Below are 20,438 nucleotides of genomic sequence, written 5' to 3'. Positions count from 1 at the left end.
TTTCCCTGCACTCCTTTTAGCACCTTGAAAGGGTTGCTTATAGCTGCTGTCTCCCAAGTTTTTCTCCTCATTTTCTATTGTGCCCACTCCTCTGAAACTGTCATCAGCGAGTTCCTGTTACTGAATCCTGTGGTTAGTTCTTAACTGATTAGCATGATTTAACAAACTTGGTTCCTTCCTCTACCTTGAACACTTTCTTCATTTTACTTTCAGGACACAGCACACTCTCTTGATTTTCTTTTTAACTCTCTGTCTGCCCCTGTTTAGTTTGCTGGGATCACCTTCTCTCCCCTGCTTTTAAATGTAGGAGTACCCCAGGGCTTATTTCTTGGACCTCTCTGACCGTACTCGTTCCCATGGCAATCTCATCTTAGCTTGTGGCTTCAAATGCATGTAAATTTGTACCTTTTGCCTATACCTCTCCCCTGATCTCCAGGCTTATATATGTAACTAATACACATCTTCAAGTGAACATGTCTACAATGGAACTCCTGCTCTCTACCCCACCCCCAGGCCACTTCTCTGTTGGCTCTAACCTCAGAATATATCCACAGCCTGCTCCCTTCTTTACCACTTCTGTTGTTACAATCTGGTTGAAGCCTCCATCATTTATCACTTGTATTATTGTATTAAATTCTTAATTGGTCTCCCAACTTTTGCTGTGCTCCTGTACAGTGTGTTTTCAAACCAGCAGCTGGAGTGGTCTTTTAAAAATGTAAGTCAGATTATGTCACTCCTCTGTTCAAAACTGTCAGAAGGTTTCCCATTTCATTCAGTAAAAGCCCAAGTCTTTATGATGGCTTACCAGGCCCCATGCTCACCAGATCCCTATCACTCCTTGGACCTTATCTCCTGTTACTCTCCTCCTTGCAGACTTGACTCTAGCCACATGCTCGTTGTTTTTTCTAAGCAGAGCTCTTGCACTTGTTTTTTCCTCTACCTGAAAAATTCCTTCCCTCAGAGACCTGCATGGCGTTACCCCTTAGCTTCTTAAAGGTCAGGGTCTCAGTGAGGCTCTCCCTAAGCAGCCCTTTTAAAATTGCATCCCACCTTCCCCTGTACTTTATATTCCTTTTGCCTGCCTTAGTTTTACTCCTAACACTTATCACTAGGAGTCTGTACTAGTTTTCTGTTATTGCATATCAAATTACCACAAATTTAGGAGCTTAAAAACCACGTGTTTATTATCTCAGCTTCTGTGGGGTAGGTGTCTGGGCATGGCTTAGCTGGGTGCTCTGATCAGGGATCCTAAAGGCTGCATTAAAGGTGTCAGCTGGGCTGAATTCTTACCTGGGGACTTGACTAGGGCAGAATCCTCTTCCAGCCTCTCGCAGGTTGTTGGTGGAATTTATATCTTTGAGCTGTGTGACTGAGGGCTTGGCTGGCTGCTGGCTGCTGGCTGCTGGCTGGAGGCCTCCCTCAAGCCCTAGAGGCTGCCTGCTGTTCCCTGCCATGTGGGCTTCCCCTCCCTCTTCCTTTTCCCTCTTCCTTTCCTTCTGCTTTTCCCTCTCCCCCTCTGCCTCTCTCACTCTCTCCTCCTCCCCCTCACAAATAATAGAGCTACTTAAACTATTCAGCAAGGCAGAAAGTCAGGAGCCAATGGAAAACAGGAGAAAATAAATGAAGATAAATAAATTAGAAGAAAAAATGTTAAACTAGATTTTAAAAACAAACACTGAAAATTTTGATAAGCCAGTTCAATCACCTACAAATAAAAAAAACCTAAAACATATTTAATGTTTTTGGATAGAATGTAGAGATGCAGGAAGAATTTTCCATAATATCTGAAAAGCAAGGTTAATAAAGGGAAAACTGTTATCAGAATCACAGGAAAAATAGTTTGAAAAATAATATGATTCTTGCCTTTGATCTCTAAAATTAGGCAGTCACCTTTAAAGCTTTGATCTTTAAAACTAGCATCTCATTACTCCTAAACTTGACCATGAAAAAACCTGCCATACCCACGGATTTGTTCCTGTTGTTACTCATATTTCTTAGGGTTACCTTATACTCATGAATGATTAGTTAAGTTAGTCATTCCTTTGATTGACGAGTCCATGGTAGGTGAATCCATGATGATTTAATATAGGACCAATTCAGTGTGATCAGAGAGGTACCCTAGGTTCATGCTGAAACGCAGTATCATGGTATTCCTGGTAGTCGTTGCTCTGACTTCAGCTTGGAGGTTGTTGTGTGTGCTGTGCATCGCTTGAAACCGTTTTCCTACTACCCTCCTTCAAACAATATTCATAGCACTATGGTTATGGGCAGGTATTGTATGCAGTTAAGTTTTCCTTGAAACATGTACTTTCACACATATGTTGTCTGATGTGCTTTTTATCATAGAACTGGTCAAAGAAAACGCGTTTCAGAATTCTAGCAATCTATGCTTGTAAGGCATATCGGAATCTATCGTAATTGTGTTCATATCATGATAAACTCATACACACACACACGTATGTATATACATATATAAAATTTGTCTCTCTATGTTTGATAGTGCATTTTTGAGGAAAAACTAATTTGAAATTTTACCTGCAAATAAGTCTTTTTGTGTTTAGCAAATATTTTTTTGAACACCACCATATGTCCTGAATTGTTCTGTGTGTTGGCAATCTTGACATAAAGACAGACAAGGTTCCTGTCTTCATGGAATTTAACTTGTAGTGAGAAAAGACAGAAAAAGCATCATTTGTTATTAAGTGCTGTCCAGAGAATTAAGGCAGAATGAGGTAGTAGTGTGACTTGGTGTCTGTTAGAGTGGGTGATCTTTAGAGAAGGCTGTTGTGGGGAAATAACTCTAAACTAAGAACTGAATAATATGAAGGAGACAACTGTGTGATGTTCAGAGGAAAGAGTGTTTTTGGCCAAGGGTACGCCAAGTGCAAATGCTCTGACATGGGAATTAGCAGGGCTTGTTAAAGAACAGCAGAAAGCTGGAGTGTGGTGTCTAGATCAAAGTTTGAGATGCATCCAGGTTAAGGTGTCAAATAGGATAAGATTGTCAGGAGTTCCCTGGTGAGGTCAGGGGTAGAGATACGGAGTTTGAATTTATTAGTCGAGAAATGGTGTTTAAAGTTATGGGGCTAGTGAAATTAACTAGGGAGAAGATGTATGATGAAGAGAATGGAGCTCAGGATGAAATTCCAGAGGCCTTGAACTTTTTAAATGGAACTAAAAAACGGAGAGAAGCCTATAAAGGATACTGCGAAGGAGTGGCTATGAAGACAGAAGGAAAACCGGAGAATGTGACATTAGAGAAGTTGGAAGGAAAAAAAAGATTCAAGAAGGAGGGAATAGTTAATTATGTCAAATGACCTGTAACGCAGGGGGAAAACTGAATATGTAGAAAAGATAGGCCTACCTGTTTGTGCATAAATTAAAGTATAAATGTAAATGCTTTTAGAATCATAGGATTCTAGTGATCTTAGAGATCATAGAAAGAAGCTGAGGTCTTTAGAGGTAAAGTCCACTTCCTCTGCCTCTCCACTTCCTCTACTCAAGTTAGCGTCTTCTTGTCTCTGGACACTTACGGCAGTCTCCTAACTGGACATCCACAACCGTCCTCTAATTCTGTCTTCTCCCGATGGCCAGGGCCACCTGAACATGCCACTCTCCTGCTCATAATCCTTTTCGTGACTCCTGCTGCTCATAAGGTGAAGACCACAATCCTTACCATGGTCTCTGAGGCTCTGCTGTATGATCTGGCCCTTGTGTACCTCTCTGGCTTATTCCCACCTGAATGCCTCCCACACTGATGGCTTTTCAGAGCCTTGAATATGCCGAGCTCTTTGCTGCTTTCAGGACTTTGTATGCACTATTCTCTCTAGGGCATGCTCATCCTTCCCTGTTCTTTGACTGGCTGTCTTCTGTGTATCTTTCAACTCTAGGGTTAAATATTGCCTTTTTTTTCTTTTTTTTATGAGGAAGATTGGCCCTGAACTAACATCTGTTGCCAATCTTCCACTTTTTGCTTGAGGAAGACAGTTGTTGAGCTTACATCTGTGCCAACTTTCCTCTATTTTGTATGTGGGATGCCACCACAGCACGGCTTGATGAACGGTGTTTAGGTCCCTGCCTGGAATCCAAACCTGTGAACTCTGGGCCGCCGAAGCAGAGAGCTCAAATTTAACCACTATGCCATCGGGCTGGCCCCATTTTTTAATAATTTTTATTTATTTATTTTTTTCCCCCAAAGCCCCAGTAGATAGTTGTGTGTCATAGCTGCACATCCTTCTTAGTTGCTGTATGTGGGACGCGGCCTCAGCATGGCCGGACAAGCGGTGTGTCGGTGCGCCCCCGGGATCCGGGCCCGGGCTGCCAGCAGCGGAGCGTGCGCTCTTAACCGCTAAGCCACAGGGCTGGCCCCTTAAATACCACTTTTTAAAGGAAACCTCTGACCTCTCAGACAAGGTCAAATCTCCCAATTAAATACTCTCATAGTATGCTTCTCAGTGTAGCACTTATCATAATTATAATTAAAACGATTTGTATCCTTATTTTCTGTTGTCTTCCTTTCTAGAGTATAAGCTGTTTGCAAGTAGGAAATATATTTTATTGTCTCTGTCTCCTCCACTGCCTCAACTGTATCCTCGCAGTTCAGATAGTGCTAGCATTCAATAAATATTGGTTGTTTGAATGAGTCATGTGACCATTCTGTAGTATACAGGCAGTTAGTAGCACATCATTATCCATCTGTATGTTACAGACTAATTTTGTTTTTAAGTCTGAAATGGTCTGAAAGCCATTGAATTTGCTCAGAGTGAAATTTGGCCCTTTAATAAATCTGTATCTGGACATGATCAAATGTAGTATGATAATTAGTTCTTATGAAATATACTGAAATACATGTCATAGGATTGAATTAAGAATAGAACATTGATACAAATTACGGGATGCCTACCACTCCCTAAATGAGACAAATGAACTGTTAAAAAACTTACAAAGGATTGTTTATTTTCTAGATTCTTCTCTTTCTGTAGTTGATTTCCCTCATATATTCTTAATATTTCTGATTATCTCCCTTTGCTTACCCAGTGTGTGATGTTTGCCTCAGCTGTGTGTCACAACTGGCTGAACTTGGAGACTATTTTAGGATATATGGTCTTTTGACAGGATCACTTGTTACTTTAAAAACTATTAATGACCCATGTGAGATGATCAGTATTCACTGTCTGAACATCTTCTGAATATTTGAACTCTCATCCCTCATGCATCTGAAAGATGCCTTTGTGCTTCAAACAAAGCTAAGTAATAAGGGGCCGGCCCCGTGGCTTAGCGGTTAAGTGCGCGCGCTCCGCTACTGGTGGCCCAGGTTCGGATCCCGGCGCGCACCAACGCACCGCTTCTCCGGCCATGCTGAGGCCGCGTCCCACATACAGCAACTAGAAGGATGTGCAACTATGACATACAACTATCTACTGGGGCTTTGGGGAAAAAAAGGAGGAGGATTGGCAATAGATGTTAGCTCAGAGCCAGTCTTCCTCAGCAAAAAGAGGAGGATTAGCATGGATGTTAGCTCAGGGCTGATCTTCCTCACACACACACAAAAAAAGCTAAAAGTAATAAGACTAAGGAGCACATCCTCTTAAGTGGGGCAGCTAGATTTTAAGCTCCTCAGAGATGGTTCTGTTTTTATGCTCCATAATGCCTAATATCTTCTTTCTTTGAATTTTTATTGCACACAGCCTTAGCAATTGATTATTGAGTTTTTTTTTTTTTCTTTGTGTTAGTCATGTTTCCCTAAGCTTCTTGTATTCAATTCTCCTAAGAGCTAAGTGTTTCATAATTCTTTTGGAAAGATAAGAATGCCTTACTGGTAAAGATCTTTTGGAGGTTAATAAAATGTGTCATGGATTTAAAAAGCTTATTTCCTCACACTTTTGAGACGATGTCATATCTAATTAAGATACTCTTGATAAAAAGAACAGAAACTAACTTTGTAATATTGGCATTTTTTCCTCCCACAATCTGTTCTGCTTCTGTTAATAAAGCCAAGTTTGTCTGACATGATGAAACAGATGGTAACTGTGTGATCTACCACTAGAAGGCGTTTTCCACCGCCTCTGCTACATATGACAGGATTTCAGTTCACTTGTTGTGGGACTCAAATCCAGTTACCTTCAGGATTTTTAATATTTCAGTTCATTGAGCACTTTTGCTGGTAAGATCTATTTTTTATGTGTGGTAAATTTTTCTTGGGCTTTTTAAGCCCAAGTATTTGGGCTTAAGTTACAAAAATATTTTAAAGTTAAAAAAACTTTTTATCTGAGCTTAAAGTAAAGTCTTACTTATTAAAGAGTCTTTTCCCCCCACAAAACATACCTGATTAGATCTTCAGCTCAAGAATTGTTTTTTTCAGTTTGCTTGCTAAATGTTTATTTAAATTCTGTTTATGTTGGTAAAGTTTATATCTGAACACTTTTTATAACAGTTACTCTGTAAAATTTGAAAGTGATTTAAAATATTCTGTTTTCTTCAAAAACATTTTTCCTTAATAGAGGATTACCCTTTTGAGGAAAAAAACTGGGCTTTCTAAGGGCTGGCATAAGAATTTTTGAGGACAGTGGCTTTGGCAGGAAGGGAAGGAGAAGGCTACAGACTGTTCCCACAAGCTTTTCCTCCTCTTGAGACTGTTTATGCCTAGATTCACTGTTTTGGTTATTTAAAGATTGGCTTATCAATCTTTTTTCCCCCCTTTAAAATGGAAACATCTTTACATTTTTTAACGTAATATGTATTCATTATAAAAAACATGCAGAGAAAATGGAAATCCCCTGCCAAATAACCCTACCCCCAATAAAAAAGTGGCCACTGTTTTCTATTTAATATATATTCTTTCTAACTTTTTGATGCCTTTGTACACCACACAGACGTGTGTGTGCGCATGTAACACACATACTCAAGTGACATCATATTCTTTAAGCTGATGTCTTCACTGATTATCTATCATAGCTAGACTGCTATGTCAATACACAGATACCTGTATTCTTTTTAAAGGTGACAAAATTTTCCATTCTATGAATGAGGGTACCATAATTTAACTTAACCAGACAGCTATTAGCGAACATCAAGTGGTTCTAAATTTTTTCTGTTGCTGTTAAAAATGAACATCCTTGTGGGGGCCGGCCCGGTGACGCAAGTGGTTAAGTGCGCGGGCTCCGCTGAGGTGGCCTGGGGTTAGCCGGTTTGGATCCCGGGTGCACACCGACGCACTGCTTGGCAAGCCATGCTGTGGTGGCATCCCATATAAAGTGGTGGAAGATGGGCACAGATGTTAGCCCAGGGCCAGTCTTCCTCAGCAAAAAAAAAAGAGGAGGATTGGTAGATGTTAGCACAGGGCTGATCTCACACACACACACAAAAAAATGAACATCCTTGTACATAAATCTTGTCCTGTTATTTCCTTTTTATAATTAACTTTATTGAAGTATAATTAAAATAAAATGTATATTTTAAGTCTGTAGTTCATTGAGTCTTGACAGATTTATAGACCCATGTAATCACCACCCCCATCAAGTTCTGGGACATTTCTGTCATCTCAGAAGGTTTCCTTTTACCTCTTCCCAATTAATCCTCACTCCTACCCCTAGTTGCAGATAATAGCTGCTCTGCTTTCTAGCACTGTTGATGTGTCTTCCCTAGAGTTTCAGATAAATGAAATAGTATAGTATATACTCTTGTGTCTGGCTTCTTGCACTTGGCGTAATGTTTTTGATTCACCCATGTTCTTGTGTGCATCAGTAGTTTGTTCTTTTTATTGCTGAGTTGTATTCTATTATATGGATGTATCACAATTTGTTTATCCATTCACCTGTTGATGGATGTTTGGATTATTTGGAGTTTTAGTCTAAAATGAACCTAAATGAATGTAACCATTCATTTGCAAGTCTTTGTGTAGGCATTTGTTTTCACTTCTCATGGGTAAAAAATACCTAGGAGTGGAATTGGTAGGTCATATGGTTCTTTACAAAAAAGTGTCAAAACCCTTTCCAAACTTGTACTGGTGTTTTTTTTTTTTTTTTTTTTTTTTTTTTAGGTGAGGAAGAGTTGCCCTGAGCTAACATCAGTGCCAGTCTTCCTCTGTTTTGTATGTGGGTCGCTGCCACAGCATGGCTGACGAGTGGTGTAGGTCTGTGCCCGGGATCCAAACCCGAGAACCCGGGATGCTGAAGTGGAGCGCGCTGACCTTAACCACCACGCCAAAGGGTTGGCCCCCCAAACCTGCACCATTTTGCGTGCCCACCAGCAACTGAATAGTTTCAGTTGCTCTACTTTCTTGCCAACATTTGGTATTGTCAGCCTTTGTAATATTAGCCATTCTTCTAGTCGTCTAGTGGTGTCTTATTGTGGTTTTAATGTGCATTTCCCTGACTTCTAATGATGTTGAACGTGTGCTTATTGGCTATTCATATAATTTCTTTTGTAAAGTGTTTATTCATCTTTTGCCCATTTTAAAAAAATTGGTTTGGTTTTCACCCTGTTATTGAGTTGTAAGAGTTCCATGTATATTCTAGTACAATTGAAAGATAAATGCAGTGCAGATGTTTCTCCCAGTCTGCGACTTGCCTTTTTATTTTTAAGTGTCTTTTTTTGCTGAGGAAGATTCGCCCTGAGCTAACATCTGTGCCAATCTTCCTCTATTTCGTATGTGGGTTGCCACCACAGCATGGCCGCCAATGAGTGGTGTAGGTCTGCTCCTAGGAACCAAACCTGGACCGTTGAAGTGGAGTGCGCCGAACTTAACCACTAGGCCACAGGTCTGGCCCTTGAATTTTGATCTTTAGTCTTATGACCTTGCTTACAGTTCTAACAGGTTTTTAATTTTTTTTAATAGATTCTTTAGGATTTTGTTAATAAAGACAATTTTACTTCTTCCTTTCTAATCTATATGCCTTTTATTTTTTCCCTTACTCAACTTATCTCAGGTACCAGGACATCTAGTTCGATGTTGAATAGAATTGATGAGAACAGACATCCTTGTATTGCTCCCAATTTTGTGGGAAAAGCATTTAGTCTTTCACCATTAGATATGATATAAATTGTAGGTTTATTGTAGATGTACTTGATTTGGTTGAGAATGTTCCCTTCTATTCCTAGTTTGCTGAGAGCTTTTTTTTTTCCCTTGTGAATTAATATTGACTTTTGTCAAATGCTTTTTTTGCATATATTGAGATAATTATATGAGTTTTCTTTTCATTCTGTTAGTATGGTGAGTTATAGTGATTGATTTTCTAAGTGTTAAACCCACTTTGCAGGGATAAACTCCACTTGGTCATGATTTATATACTGAATATACTGCTGGATTAGGTTTGCTAATAATATATTAAAGATGGTTGAATCTATGTTCATGAAAGATATTCATTTATAATTTTCTTATGTCTTTGGTTTTGGTGTCTGGGTAATAGTACTGATCTTATACAATGAATTCTTTTCCACAATTTTCTGAAACGATTTGTGTAGGATTAGTGCTATTTCTTCCTTAAATGTTTGGTAAAATTCATCAATGAAGCCACCTGGGCCTAGAGTTTTAGTTGTAGTTTTAGGGTTTTTTTTTTGATAAGAAGATTTTAAATTATGTATTCAACATCTTTAGTAGATATAGAGCTATTCAGGTTTTCTTTTTCTTCCTTTGTCAATTTTCAAAAATTGTCTTTCAAGGAATTTGTCCATTTAACCTAAATCATTGAATTTATTGGGATAAAATTGTTCATAATATTCCCTCATTATTCTTTTACTGTTTGTAGGATCTGTAGTCATGTCCCCTCTTTTATTCTTGATAATGGTAATTTGTGTTTTCTCTCTAAATATTTTTGGTCACTCTAGATAATTATCTTTTATTGATCTTTTCAAAAATTAGCTTTTGGATTCACTGATTTTTCTAAATTTTGTATGTTTTATTTCATTGATTTGCTTTTCCTTACGTCTGTTTACCATGGATTCACTTTGCCCTCTTCTACTTGATGATTCAGCTAGAAGCTTAGACCATTTACTTGAGACCTTTCTTCCCTTCTGATAAAAGCATTTAAAGCTATGCATTTCCTTCCAAGCGCTAATGTAGCTGCAACCCCAAATTTTGATGTTTTGCTTTCCTTTTCATTCAATTCAACATATTTTAAAATTTCCCTTGTAATTTAGAAGTGTTTTGTTTAGTTTCTAAATATTTGGGACTTTTCCAGCTATGTTTCTGTTAATGATTTCTAATTTAATTCTGTGTGGTTTTAGAGTTTTAGGCATTAACAGGTGAAAGTGGAGCTGCTTCATTTAAGGGGGAGGCTGGTGGGAATGGAGAAGGGGCTAGAATGCCACCTGCTTATGGAGGATCTCTGCCTTTCCTTTATGACTTCTGAGGGGCCCTGAGGGGACTTCTAGGGTTTTTATGGTGCGTAGTCTGAAACCACTGCCATAGATTGTACAGTAAATTTGCTTACATGAAAATGTTGCTAAGGTGAAAAAGGTGCTTGGAGGAAAGCAGCAGGTACATTGTTAAGTGGTTGTCTCAGACTAAGCACATAAAGAGATTTGCTGCATAATTCAAATATCCAAATAAATGAGACATTAGTGGAAACATACATTATGCAGATAAATTGAGAATGAGTACAAAGATGGAAAAAAACAGAAGTGTTTGTCTAGCCCCGAGGAAAATATTTGGACCTATGTACCCTTTTCTGGAATGCATGATCTCATTGTTTCTTAGAGATTGAGACTTTTGCATAAATGATAACACACTATTTCCCTTAGTGTACTTTTCACCATTGAGGATAAAGCACTATGAAGTAGATGGTTTCTGTTAAATAATATACAATTGTTTAGGCCTTCAACAAAATTGTTAGGACTAAGTGAAATGATAAAGTCAGTGCCTATTGTTATACCTGTAAATATCTTAAGTGGGTGTAGACGTGGTTCCTGACAACTGCTTAAATGCCTTCTCATCGTTTAGAGTAGGAAACAGAAAACTATGGTCCATGAGCTGAGAATGGTTTTTACATTTTTAAAGGGTTGTCAGAGGCTGTGTGGTCCACAAAGCCTAACTTTCTTGCTGTCTGGCCCTTTATAGGAAAAGTTTGATGATTCCTGACTTAGAGTAAGAAGCAGTTCATATTTAAAAGGGGTTTGTTTCACCCTTGCAGATCTCTTCAGAAAGGAAAGGATGATAACAGTGACTGATAACATGGGGTCTTTCTTATCCTTTCTTATCTTATCCGAGGGTCTGGCATCTGGTCTCAGAATCTTTTCTCTACAGTAACCCATGTATATTTAAGTGGGGGAATTTGGCATCTATCTGTATTTGAAAACCACCATCATGCAGAGCAGATGGACAATGAACAAACTGTCCATTTATTTTTTTATTTTTATTATTATTATTTTTTAAGATTTTATTTATTTTTTTTCCCCCCAAAGCCCCAGTAGATAGTTGTATGTCATAGCTGCACATCCTTCTAGTTGCTGCATGTGGGTCATGGCCTCAGCATGGCCGGAGAAGCGGTGCGTGGAGAAGCGGTGTGTCAGTGCGCGCCCGGGATCCAAACCCAGGCCGCCAGCAGCGGAGCGCGCGCACTCAACCGCCAAGCCATGGGACCGGCCCTGTCCATTTATTTTTTATTTTTATTTTTTTTGTGAGGAGATCAGCCCTCTGCTAACATCTGCCAATCCTCCTCTTTTTTTGCTGAGGAAGACTGGCCCTGGGCTAACATCCATGCCCATCTTCCTCCACTTTATATGGGACGCCGCCACAGCATGGCTTGCCAAGCAGTGTGTCGGTGCGTGCCCGGGATCCGAACCGGCGAACCCTGGGCCACCACAGCAGAACACGCGCACTCAACCGCTTGCGCCACCACGCTGACCCCCATTTATTTTTTAAGAATAGTATTCTTTAGAGTAATAAACATCATTTTAGATTTGGTTTGTATTATATATAGGTCACATGTTAGTTTTTATGTATAGCTTAATTTTTAAAGCTTCTTCAAACCACTTAGATTTTTGAATTGTGTATGTACAAATTTTATTTTATATTGACCTATATATTTTTGCAGGATGATTGTCTTTTGAAAGTATGGTATCCTATGACTGGTTGGAAGTCGTCAATTATACCTCAGGATCATCACGAAGTGAAAAGAAGACAGGCGTCTACCCAATTTTCCTTTGTTTACTTGGCACATCCCCGAGCTGTGACAGGTTTTTCGTGGCGTAAAACTAGCAAGTATATGCCCAGGTTAGACAAATGTATTATGTAACGTCAGTTTGTATGCGTGTATGTTTATAAAAATAATGAAAACAAAGGTCTTTTTACTGCATTGACATGGGGCGACTAAGAGCATAGGCTCTGGGTGTCAGCTGCCTGAATTCATATCCTGCTGTGGTTACTAGCTTCGTGAGCTTTTGACTTGATTTCGTAAGCTCTCTAAGCCTCACTTTTTCTCTCTGTAGAATGAGGGTAGTAGTACCCACCTCAGAGAGTTGTGGTGAGACTAAATTGTGTCAGGCATGTGAGTGCTTAGTGCAGGCCTTTACACATGATGTGTGCTCAGGCAGTGTTAGCTGGTACTGTTAGTAGTAGCAGCGGTAGTAGAAGATTCTAGGAAGGAAATGTTTGCAAGTAACAGGAAAGCACACGATGAGGGAAAATAAAACATAGTAATAAACTGTCAGTGATACACTCAGTGGCAAAGCATGTCATATACAGTGAATAAAGTGACCAGGTTTTTCTTATCTTAGGGCAATCAACAGAAGCTTCTCAAAGGATTTATTATTATAAGTTTTTCCTCATTGTTACAGCGTCTCTTAGAAGTATTTAGAGGATTAAACAAACTACAAAACAGCTCATACAAATGATTCCTGTATTACATATGCAGTGCTAAAAAATCTTGCTTGGAAATCTGTATTCATTCTTGAGGGAGAATTATTTCATCTGCTAAATATATCTGAGAACTGTTTACGCCTGATGGGAAATGTAGCACACATTATAGAGGTGATCAGTGAAGGATAACATGGGGAATTTATACATTTTTGGAATCTAAATAAAAGGTTTATTCTGCTTAAGTTATTTGCATCTATTGAAAACATTTGCAAAACACTTTGCCTTTCGCTGTCAGATTCTATGTAGGCATTTTTTGAAAGGGAGAATGATTTTTTTGGTTTTTCATAATGAGCAGTTAAGTCACTTTAGCTGCTTGATGCTGTGACTTTTTTGCTTATTTTAACTTAATGGAAATTGATCTATAGTTTGAAATTATATTCTCCTTAAAGTTTTATATGAAGATCCTCATTTGTTTACCTGTTTGTTACTGTTTAGATTATAAGAGGGATGATGCGAAATGATGCAACTACTGTCATAAGCCATAGTTTAACTACATTTAATGATCTTTTATTATGGTCATTCTGTAATTTGCAGTGATTGGGTTTTCTTTTGCTGTTTAGTTTGTTTTGTTTAGAGGATGCTAATATTCCTCCAGAGCCTGGTTTTCAAGCAGCACTTGTGTAATCTGGTGTTGATTTCTGTTTCCTTTGTCAAAACCATTTCCTAGTTTTTACGATGTTCACAGCAATACTGTATGTGATTTCAAGCTCTTTGATTGGCCACTCTTTCTCCATACAGTGTAATTTCTAAAGAAATTGGAAGCCTACTGTACTGTCATTTAGCTTAGCTGTTCAAGGTATGATTTTAATGAATTAAAGTGAATGTCAGGGACAGTTAGGTGGTTCCTAATTTATGGTAACTGATTGCAGCCCTATGTCTCGCCTGCCACCTTGCAGGTATGAGCAGATAATAAATGGGGTTTGGTGAGAGTGTGAAGTAGTCAGTGGAAATCCATTACCGTTATAGTAAAAATAACTTCACATAGATCATACTGTTAGTTTTGCACTAATGTCATCTTTATACATGAAGAACCAAATATTAATAGCCTTTAATTAATTGATGGCATTGATATTCATAGTGACTTTTGTTTATTTCTCTTTGTCATTAGAGGTTCTGTCTGTAATGTGTTATTAACTTCATGCCATGATGGTGTCTGCCGGCTCTGGGCAGAAACCGTATTACCGGAAGACTGTCTTTTGGGTGAGCAGATATGTGAGACTACCACTTCCAGCACTGCCAGCAACCTTACTCATGCTGGAAGACACAAAGACAGAATACAGCATGCTCTTGAGGTACTATGTTGTTTAAATGGTAAATGAATTTTGAAGATATGTGAATGTGGGGGGAATTCATAGGCTAAGATGCAGATAGTGCACATGGTACATGAAATGATGAAATTAATAGCAAAGAATTCACACTTATTTTATGCTTGTAAGACTGCTCATTTTATGCCACTTCGAAGCCAAATCCAGGTAGTAATGATCTCAGACATATAGTCTAGGTAAAGAATATAATTTTAATTCTTTCATTTTGCATGTCAAACGTGAAAATCTGTAGGAGTAAGCAGCTTTGATTAGTAAAACATGTAAAAGTCCTTGAAATTAGTTGTAATTAAAAATATTTCGCTTTTATTTTATGAGGATTAAAATTTACTTTTATTGTTCTAATTAAAAATGACTATTTTAATCCTTGTGAATAAAAATACTGTTAAGATATTAGACACAAGTGAACTTATATAATTGCTTTACAATTTCCATGGTTTAATATTTTGAAAATGAAATAATTTTTCCAATTTTTAAATACAATATGTACAAAATAAAAGTGCTTTCTAAGAAATCAGATTATAATATAGTGTAATCTGTTCTGTCTATTATGATTAGGGAATGAAATGAGATGAATACATTATTGAAAATTACCAGAGGGCCGGCCCTGTGGCTTAGCGGTTAAGTGCGTGCCCTCCGCTGCTGGCGGCCCGGGTTCGGATCCCGGGCGCGCACCGAGGCACCATTTCTCCGGCCGTGCTGAGGCTGCGTCCCACATGCAGCAGCTAGAAGGATGTGCAGCTATGACATACAACTGTCTACTGGGGCTTTGTGGGAAAAATAAATAAATAAATAAAAATTAAAAAAAAAAGAAAATTACCAGAAATTTATTATAGTAAACCTGGATTACTAATTTTCTTGATTTTTTGTGTGACTGTTATTATTACATAAAGAATATATGCTTATTCTAAAATTAGCTTAGGAAAAAGAAAAAAAAAGTGCAATTTATAATCCAACTATTCCAGTTAACGTGTGTATGTGTATTTTTTCTTTATTTACAAGATTGAGATCATATTATGCAATAATATTTTACAACATCTCTCCACATTACTAATTATACTTTCACATTATACATTTACATTAACAGTTTAATGGTTGTGTAGCCAAAATGGCATTGCTGTTTTAGTAAGCAGAAATATTTTTGGAGTTTGACAGGCTAAGGATGTAGTCATTAAAAGTTTATAAGTAGGCCTGCTCTGATACTATCTGTGATTGGGCACTATTTATACCTTTTTTTCCAACATTTAAAGCATAAATGAAATTAAAAGCAGAAGTCAGAATAAAGTTATGTTTTGTTTTGATATTGATTGAAATTTAGTGAGACAATGTATTTAATTTGCTAGATGTTTACAGTCGTTTATATATAATTATATAACATTTTATCTTTAAATTACATACGAGCTTTTGGAGACTAAGAGCTGTTAGACATCTTTGATCCTCCGTGGTACCTTATATATTGCTTTTCAAGTGTTTGTTAAATAGAATTACTAACTGCTACATAAATAAAAGCAAAAATATAAGTAAAAATATGTAATCAATGATTTGAGAAATTTTTGCTACCTTTAAAAATGTTATTAATTAATAATGTTAAAGTTGTTTTTAAGAGAAAAAGCCTAATTGTCTACCTTATGAGCTATTTTGCGTTCTGACATCCTTTCCTAGGAAACTCGTAACTGCCAGGTCTATATAATTCTACATATATTATAATTTTGTTCCTAGAAGAAAATAACCAGCTAGTATTATACCAGCCTTGCCAATCTAATGTAAAATAATGATAAATGTCAAAAATCAAGTGAAAATAATTTGATAGGCAGTGTGGAGCAGGAGGTCTCTAATACACATGTTAACCCTGTTATCAAAGAAATAAGCAACTCCATAGTAGGGAGACCAGAGGCAGAGGACACACCGTGGAACTGATACTATTTTCCACATGAAAAGGGATTAGGGCTATGGAAGTAGAAAGGAAGGACCAGATGTGTTACTTTAATGGAGAAAGAATTGAGAGGATGCTATGTTTTATTTCATTGAATGTGAGGAACAAAGGAAAAGAATGGGAAATTATTAGAAAGCATGGTATTAGGGGTGGGTTAAGTGACAGGATGAGGAAGTACTGTGGGGTGGGGTGATGGTGTGGAGGAAAGATGCTGAGAATGACATGGCCCCATGTCAGAATGGTTCAGATGGTCGAGTATGCTAGCAGAGAATTTTTATCATATAGACACATCGCAATTTAAACAAATCCCATAGGTCAACACTTTCATGAGGTCTTTCCTGGCTACTTTTAACTAAGTTCCCCTTGTTATTCTGTATTTTTTAACCCTCTTTTCTTATTTATAATAGAGATCATAGATTATTTAGCTGTCCAGTTCTAAGTGAGAATTTTAGGGAGAAATATTCTTCCTCCTGGTAGGAAGATTTGGGAATTTTATTTTATTTTTTCACTCTTATAGTCATAAGTAAAGTAAATTTTGTCTCAGAACTGGGGTATCCTGAAAAAACTGGAATTTGGATTCCTAATCTTAATAGGGGTTTCTGTAGATAATACTAATAAGAATTTTTGAGCAACTACTTGTGCATTGAACCATAAAATTTACAAAAACTATGGAGAATATATTCAGAATTGTTCTACTGTAGTTCTACTTTAAAATGGTCAGGTTTTACAGAGGGGAAAATCATGAAATCCTTAATGATCTAAAGTATGTTGATTGGCATTTATTAGACTTTCCAGAGTTGGATTTAGCAATGATTTTTCTATTTTAGACAATACACCATTTGAAAAATTTAAGAAAAGGACAAAGGAGGACTTCTGTTCTTGTAACTCATACCGAATTAACGCCTGACCAGATGGCAACGCATGAAGTTCAAAGACACATCTCGCACCAGGCAAATGCACTGTGTCATTTTCACATTGCAGCGAGCATCAATCCTGCCACAGGTAAAGGATAGTGAAGTTTCGTTTCTTATAGATATACCGAAATAAGGTAAATAAATAGGAAAATGGGACTACTTTTATAACCTATTTTTTTATTTTATGTTAATATTCCATGTTTCCTTTCAGAATACTTCTTAATTGGAATAAGAATATAATATAAAGTAGCGTTTCTTAGATTGAGACTATATGGTTCTCTTATTATATTCAAATAAGTATTTTCGAGCAGCTTTGTTTGTCTAGGCTATAGCGAGAGTTCTAAGTAAATTAGAGCTTTAGTTGAACCTGGGGTCACAAGTAGTGGCAGCCTGGTTAATTAGTGTGATTTCTCTCCCTTTTGTTATTTTCACTGTTCTTTCTTAACTCTTCTTTATAACTTTATCTAAATATATTTTTGCATCGTTTTCCTTGTATTTCATATCTTGTTTTCTACTCTCAGAGACTTTCTTGTCCTACACTTAGGGAAAGATATTCTTTTCTTCTAACCTTGATGTTTTCAGGGCCAGCCTGGTGGCGTGGTAGTTAAGTTTGTGTGCTCTGCTTCTGGCGGCCTGGGGTTCGCGGGTCCAGATCCCAGGCACAGACCTATGCACCACTCATCAAGCCATGCTGTGGCAGGTGTCCCACATAAAGTAGAGGAAGATGGGCATAGATGTTAGCCCACAACCAGTCTTCCTCAGCAAAAAAGAAGAGGATTGGCAACAGGTATTAGCTCAGGGCTAATCTTCCTCAGGGAAAAAAAAAATTAATCCTTAAAAAAAAATTTTTTATCCTTGATGTTTTTGTTTTGCTCTTTTCCTCCCATGTGGTTGAGAAGTATTTTGAGGCAGGTTCAGTGTTGGCAAAAGTGTATTTGAAAACTTTTCTTTAAGGGCGTTGCTTTCTTTCTGCATGAAAAACATATGAGAGGGCCTATAAATTTCATATTACATTGCTGGTAGAACTATAAAGTTATAGTCATGTTTTATTGAAATGGAAGTCTATTGCAGGGCCGGCCCCATGGCGTAGCGGTTAAGTGTGCGTGCTCCACTGCTGGCGGCCTGGATGCGCACTGATGCACCGCTTGTCAGGCCGTGCTGTGGCGGCGTCCCATATAAAGTGGAGGAAGATGGGCACGGATATTAGCCCAGGGCCAATCTTCCTCAGCAAAAAGAGGAGGATTGGCAGATGTTAGCTGAGGGCTGATCTTCCTCACAAAAAAAAAAAAGAAAAAACGAAGTCTTGCTTTAGAGTGCAGAGGATTTTATTTTTAAATGTTTGTTTATGTAAAGATTATATTCAGTAAATACAGTTTCAAAAGGGTGGTCTTTAAGGTGCTTCTCCCCGTGCTTTTATTCTCCCTCTTCTGCCCATATATGTATGTCTTTGCTCCCTTCTCCCTTATTTTTGGCTGAGCCATTTGGTAGTAAAGTTGTCACTGACATTATCCTTCATCCCCTAAATATTTTTTGACAGTACCTAAATATTTCAAGATGTGTCTTCTAATAAAAAGAGGATTTGCCTCCATAACCACAATACTGTTATCACTTGCAAGAAACATGAATAAAGTAATATCATCTAATATATAGTTGATAGTAAAATATAGATTCTTTTTTTATGCATTGGATTGTCATTTCTCTTTGAACTCCTCTAATTTAGAATAGTCTGTCTCTCAGTTATCAAAAAGTCTCTCAGTCTCAAAAAAATTCTCTCTTAATTATCTTTTAGAATGTCTTGCAGTTTGAATATTTGTTCGTGATAAGATTTAGGTTAAATGTTTTTAGCAAGAATACTATATAGGTATGTAGAGGATGTACTGTTTTATAGGATTGTTGATTTACAAATCCCATTTTATAGGATTTGTTTCATTTTTATCAGAAAACCAGGACTGTTATCCAGGAATTGTAAGGAAAGAACAGCTTGGAGCTTCATTTTTATTTCATTTTTTTTTTGCTGAGGAAGATTCGCCCTGAGCTAACATCTGTGCCAGTCTTCCTCTATTTTGTATGTGGGTCGCTGCCACAGCACGGCCACCGATGAGTGGTGTAGGTCTGCGCCCAGGAACTGAACCTGGGCTGCCGAAGCAGAGAGCACCAAACTTAACCACTAGGCCATGGGGCTGCCCCCTTGGAGCTTTATTTAACATAGATATTTATTAATAGAACACTACTAGAATATCCTGGGCATTTTATTTTTAGACTTCACTTCTTTTTGCAGAAGATAATATATATTTTTTTCCTTTTTCTTTCTGTTGAATGGATTATTTATAATATGAATTGGGATTAAGGAGATTGATTTTTTGTTATACTGCTTTACATGACCTAATCTATATCATGAATTTCAGTTACCCCAAATGGAGAAAATCTGCTATACTTAGAGTTTTGCCTGCCTTCTTGTGTTCTTTCTTGATGTTATTTTTTTCCCGACTTTTTAGGAAAGTTTCAAGCATTCAGAAAAGTTGGAAGAATAGTACAGTGAAGACTCATTTCCTCCATTTTGATCCGATAATTGCTAACATCTTGCCATGGTTGCTTTATTCTCTCTCTATATACGCATATATGTATGTATGTGTGTGTGGGCATGTGTGTGAGTGAAATTTTTTCTTAATCTTTTCCAAGTAAGTTACACACATCATGACACATCACCCTTACATACTTTAACAAGTATCTCCTAAGAATAAGGAAATTCTCTTACATAATCACAATATCATTATCATACCTAAGAAAATTAGAAGTAATTCCATAATCTCTAATATCCAGTTCATATTTAAATTTAAATTTCTTCGCTTATCTCAAAAATGTCTTTTGTAGTTGCTATTCTATTTTATCTTTCTATTCCCCCATCCCCAAACCAGGATTCAATAAAGGTTTGGGCATTTTGGGGCCGGCCCAGTGGCGTAGTGATTAAGTTCACACACTCCGCTTTGGTGGCCTGGGGTTCACAGGTTTGGATCCGCTCATCCAAGGCACCGCTCATCAAGCCATGCTGTGGCGTTGTCCCACATACAAAAAATAGAGGAAGATGGGCACAGATGTTAGATTAGGGCTAATTTTTCTCAGCAAAAAGAGGAAGATTGGCAACAGATGTTAGCCCAAGGCCAATCTTCCTCACCAAAAAAAAAAAAAAAAAGGTTTGTGCATTTAGTGTGTTTGGTTTTTAAATTAGGAATTTAGTTCCATGTAAGTCTGTGCCATTAGTTCTTAATATTTACATTTATTGTTCAATTAAAGTTTTTACAAATCCTGCTAGAGTTATGGTGACTTGTTATTTAGCACCTTTTCTGTCTAAGTATAGAATTAGTCTTTATAAGCACTTGTAATATTTTTAAAGACATTAAAAATTCATGTGGAAA

At 37.5% G+C, this 20,438-nt stretch overlaps 1 protein-coding gene across 3 annotated transcripts in view; it reads left to right on the top strand.

Moving 5' to 3' along the window:
* The window catches only part of DMXL2 (Dmx like 2), a 146,461-nt gene that overhangs the window by 46,789 nt on the left and 79,234 nt on the right, over positions 1 to 20,438 (top strand). For all 3 annotated transcript variants that reach the window (XM_087427218.1, XM_087427215.1, XM_087427225.1), the window contains exons 7-9: positions 12,033 to 12,211; positions 13,965 to 14,148; positions 16,939 to 17,113. In XM_087427218.1, the coding sequence (XP_087283344.1) occupies positions 12,033 to 12,211; positions 13,965 to 14,148; positions 16,939 to 17,113 (538 nt within the window). The remainder of the gene's footprint in view (positions 1 to 12,032; positions 12,212 to 13,964; positions 14,149 to 16,938; positions 17,114 to 20,438) is intronic.

Source organism: Ceratotherium simum, chromosome 3, assembly GCF_057802395.1.
Source record: "Ceratotherium simum simum isolate JZ-2026a chromosome 3, ASM5780239v1, whole genome shotgun sequence".
NCBI lineage: Eukaryota > Metazoa > Chordata > Mammalia > Perissodactyla > Rhinocerotidae > Ceratotherium > Ceratotherium simum.
This window is presented reverse-complemented; position numbering and strand designations above follow the sequence as displayed.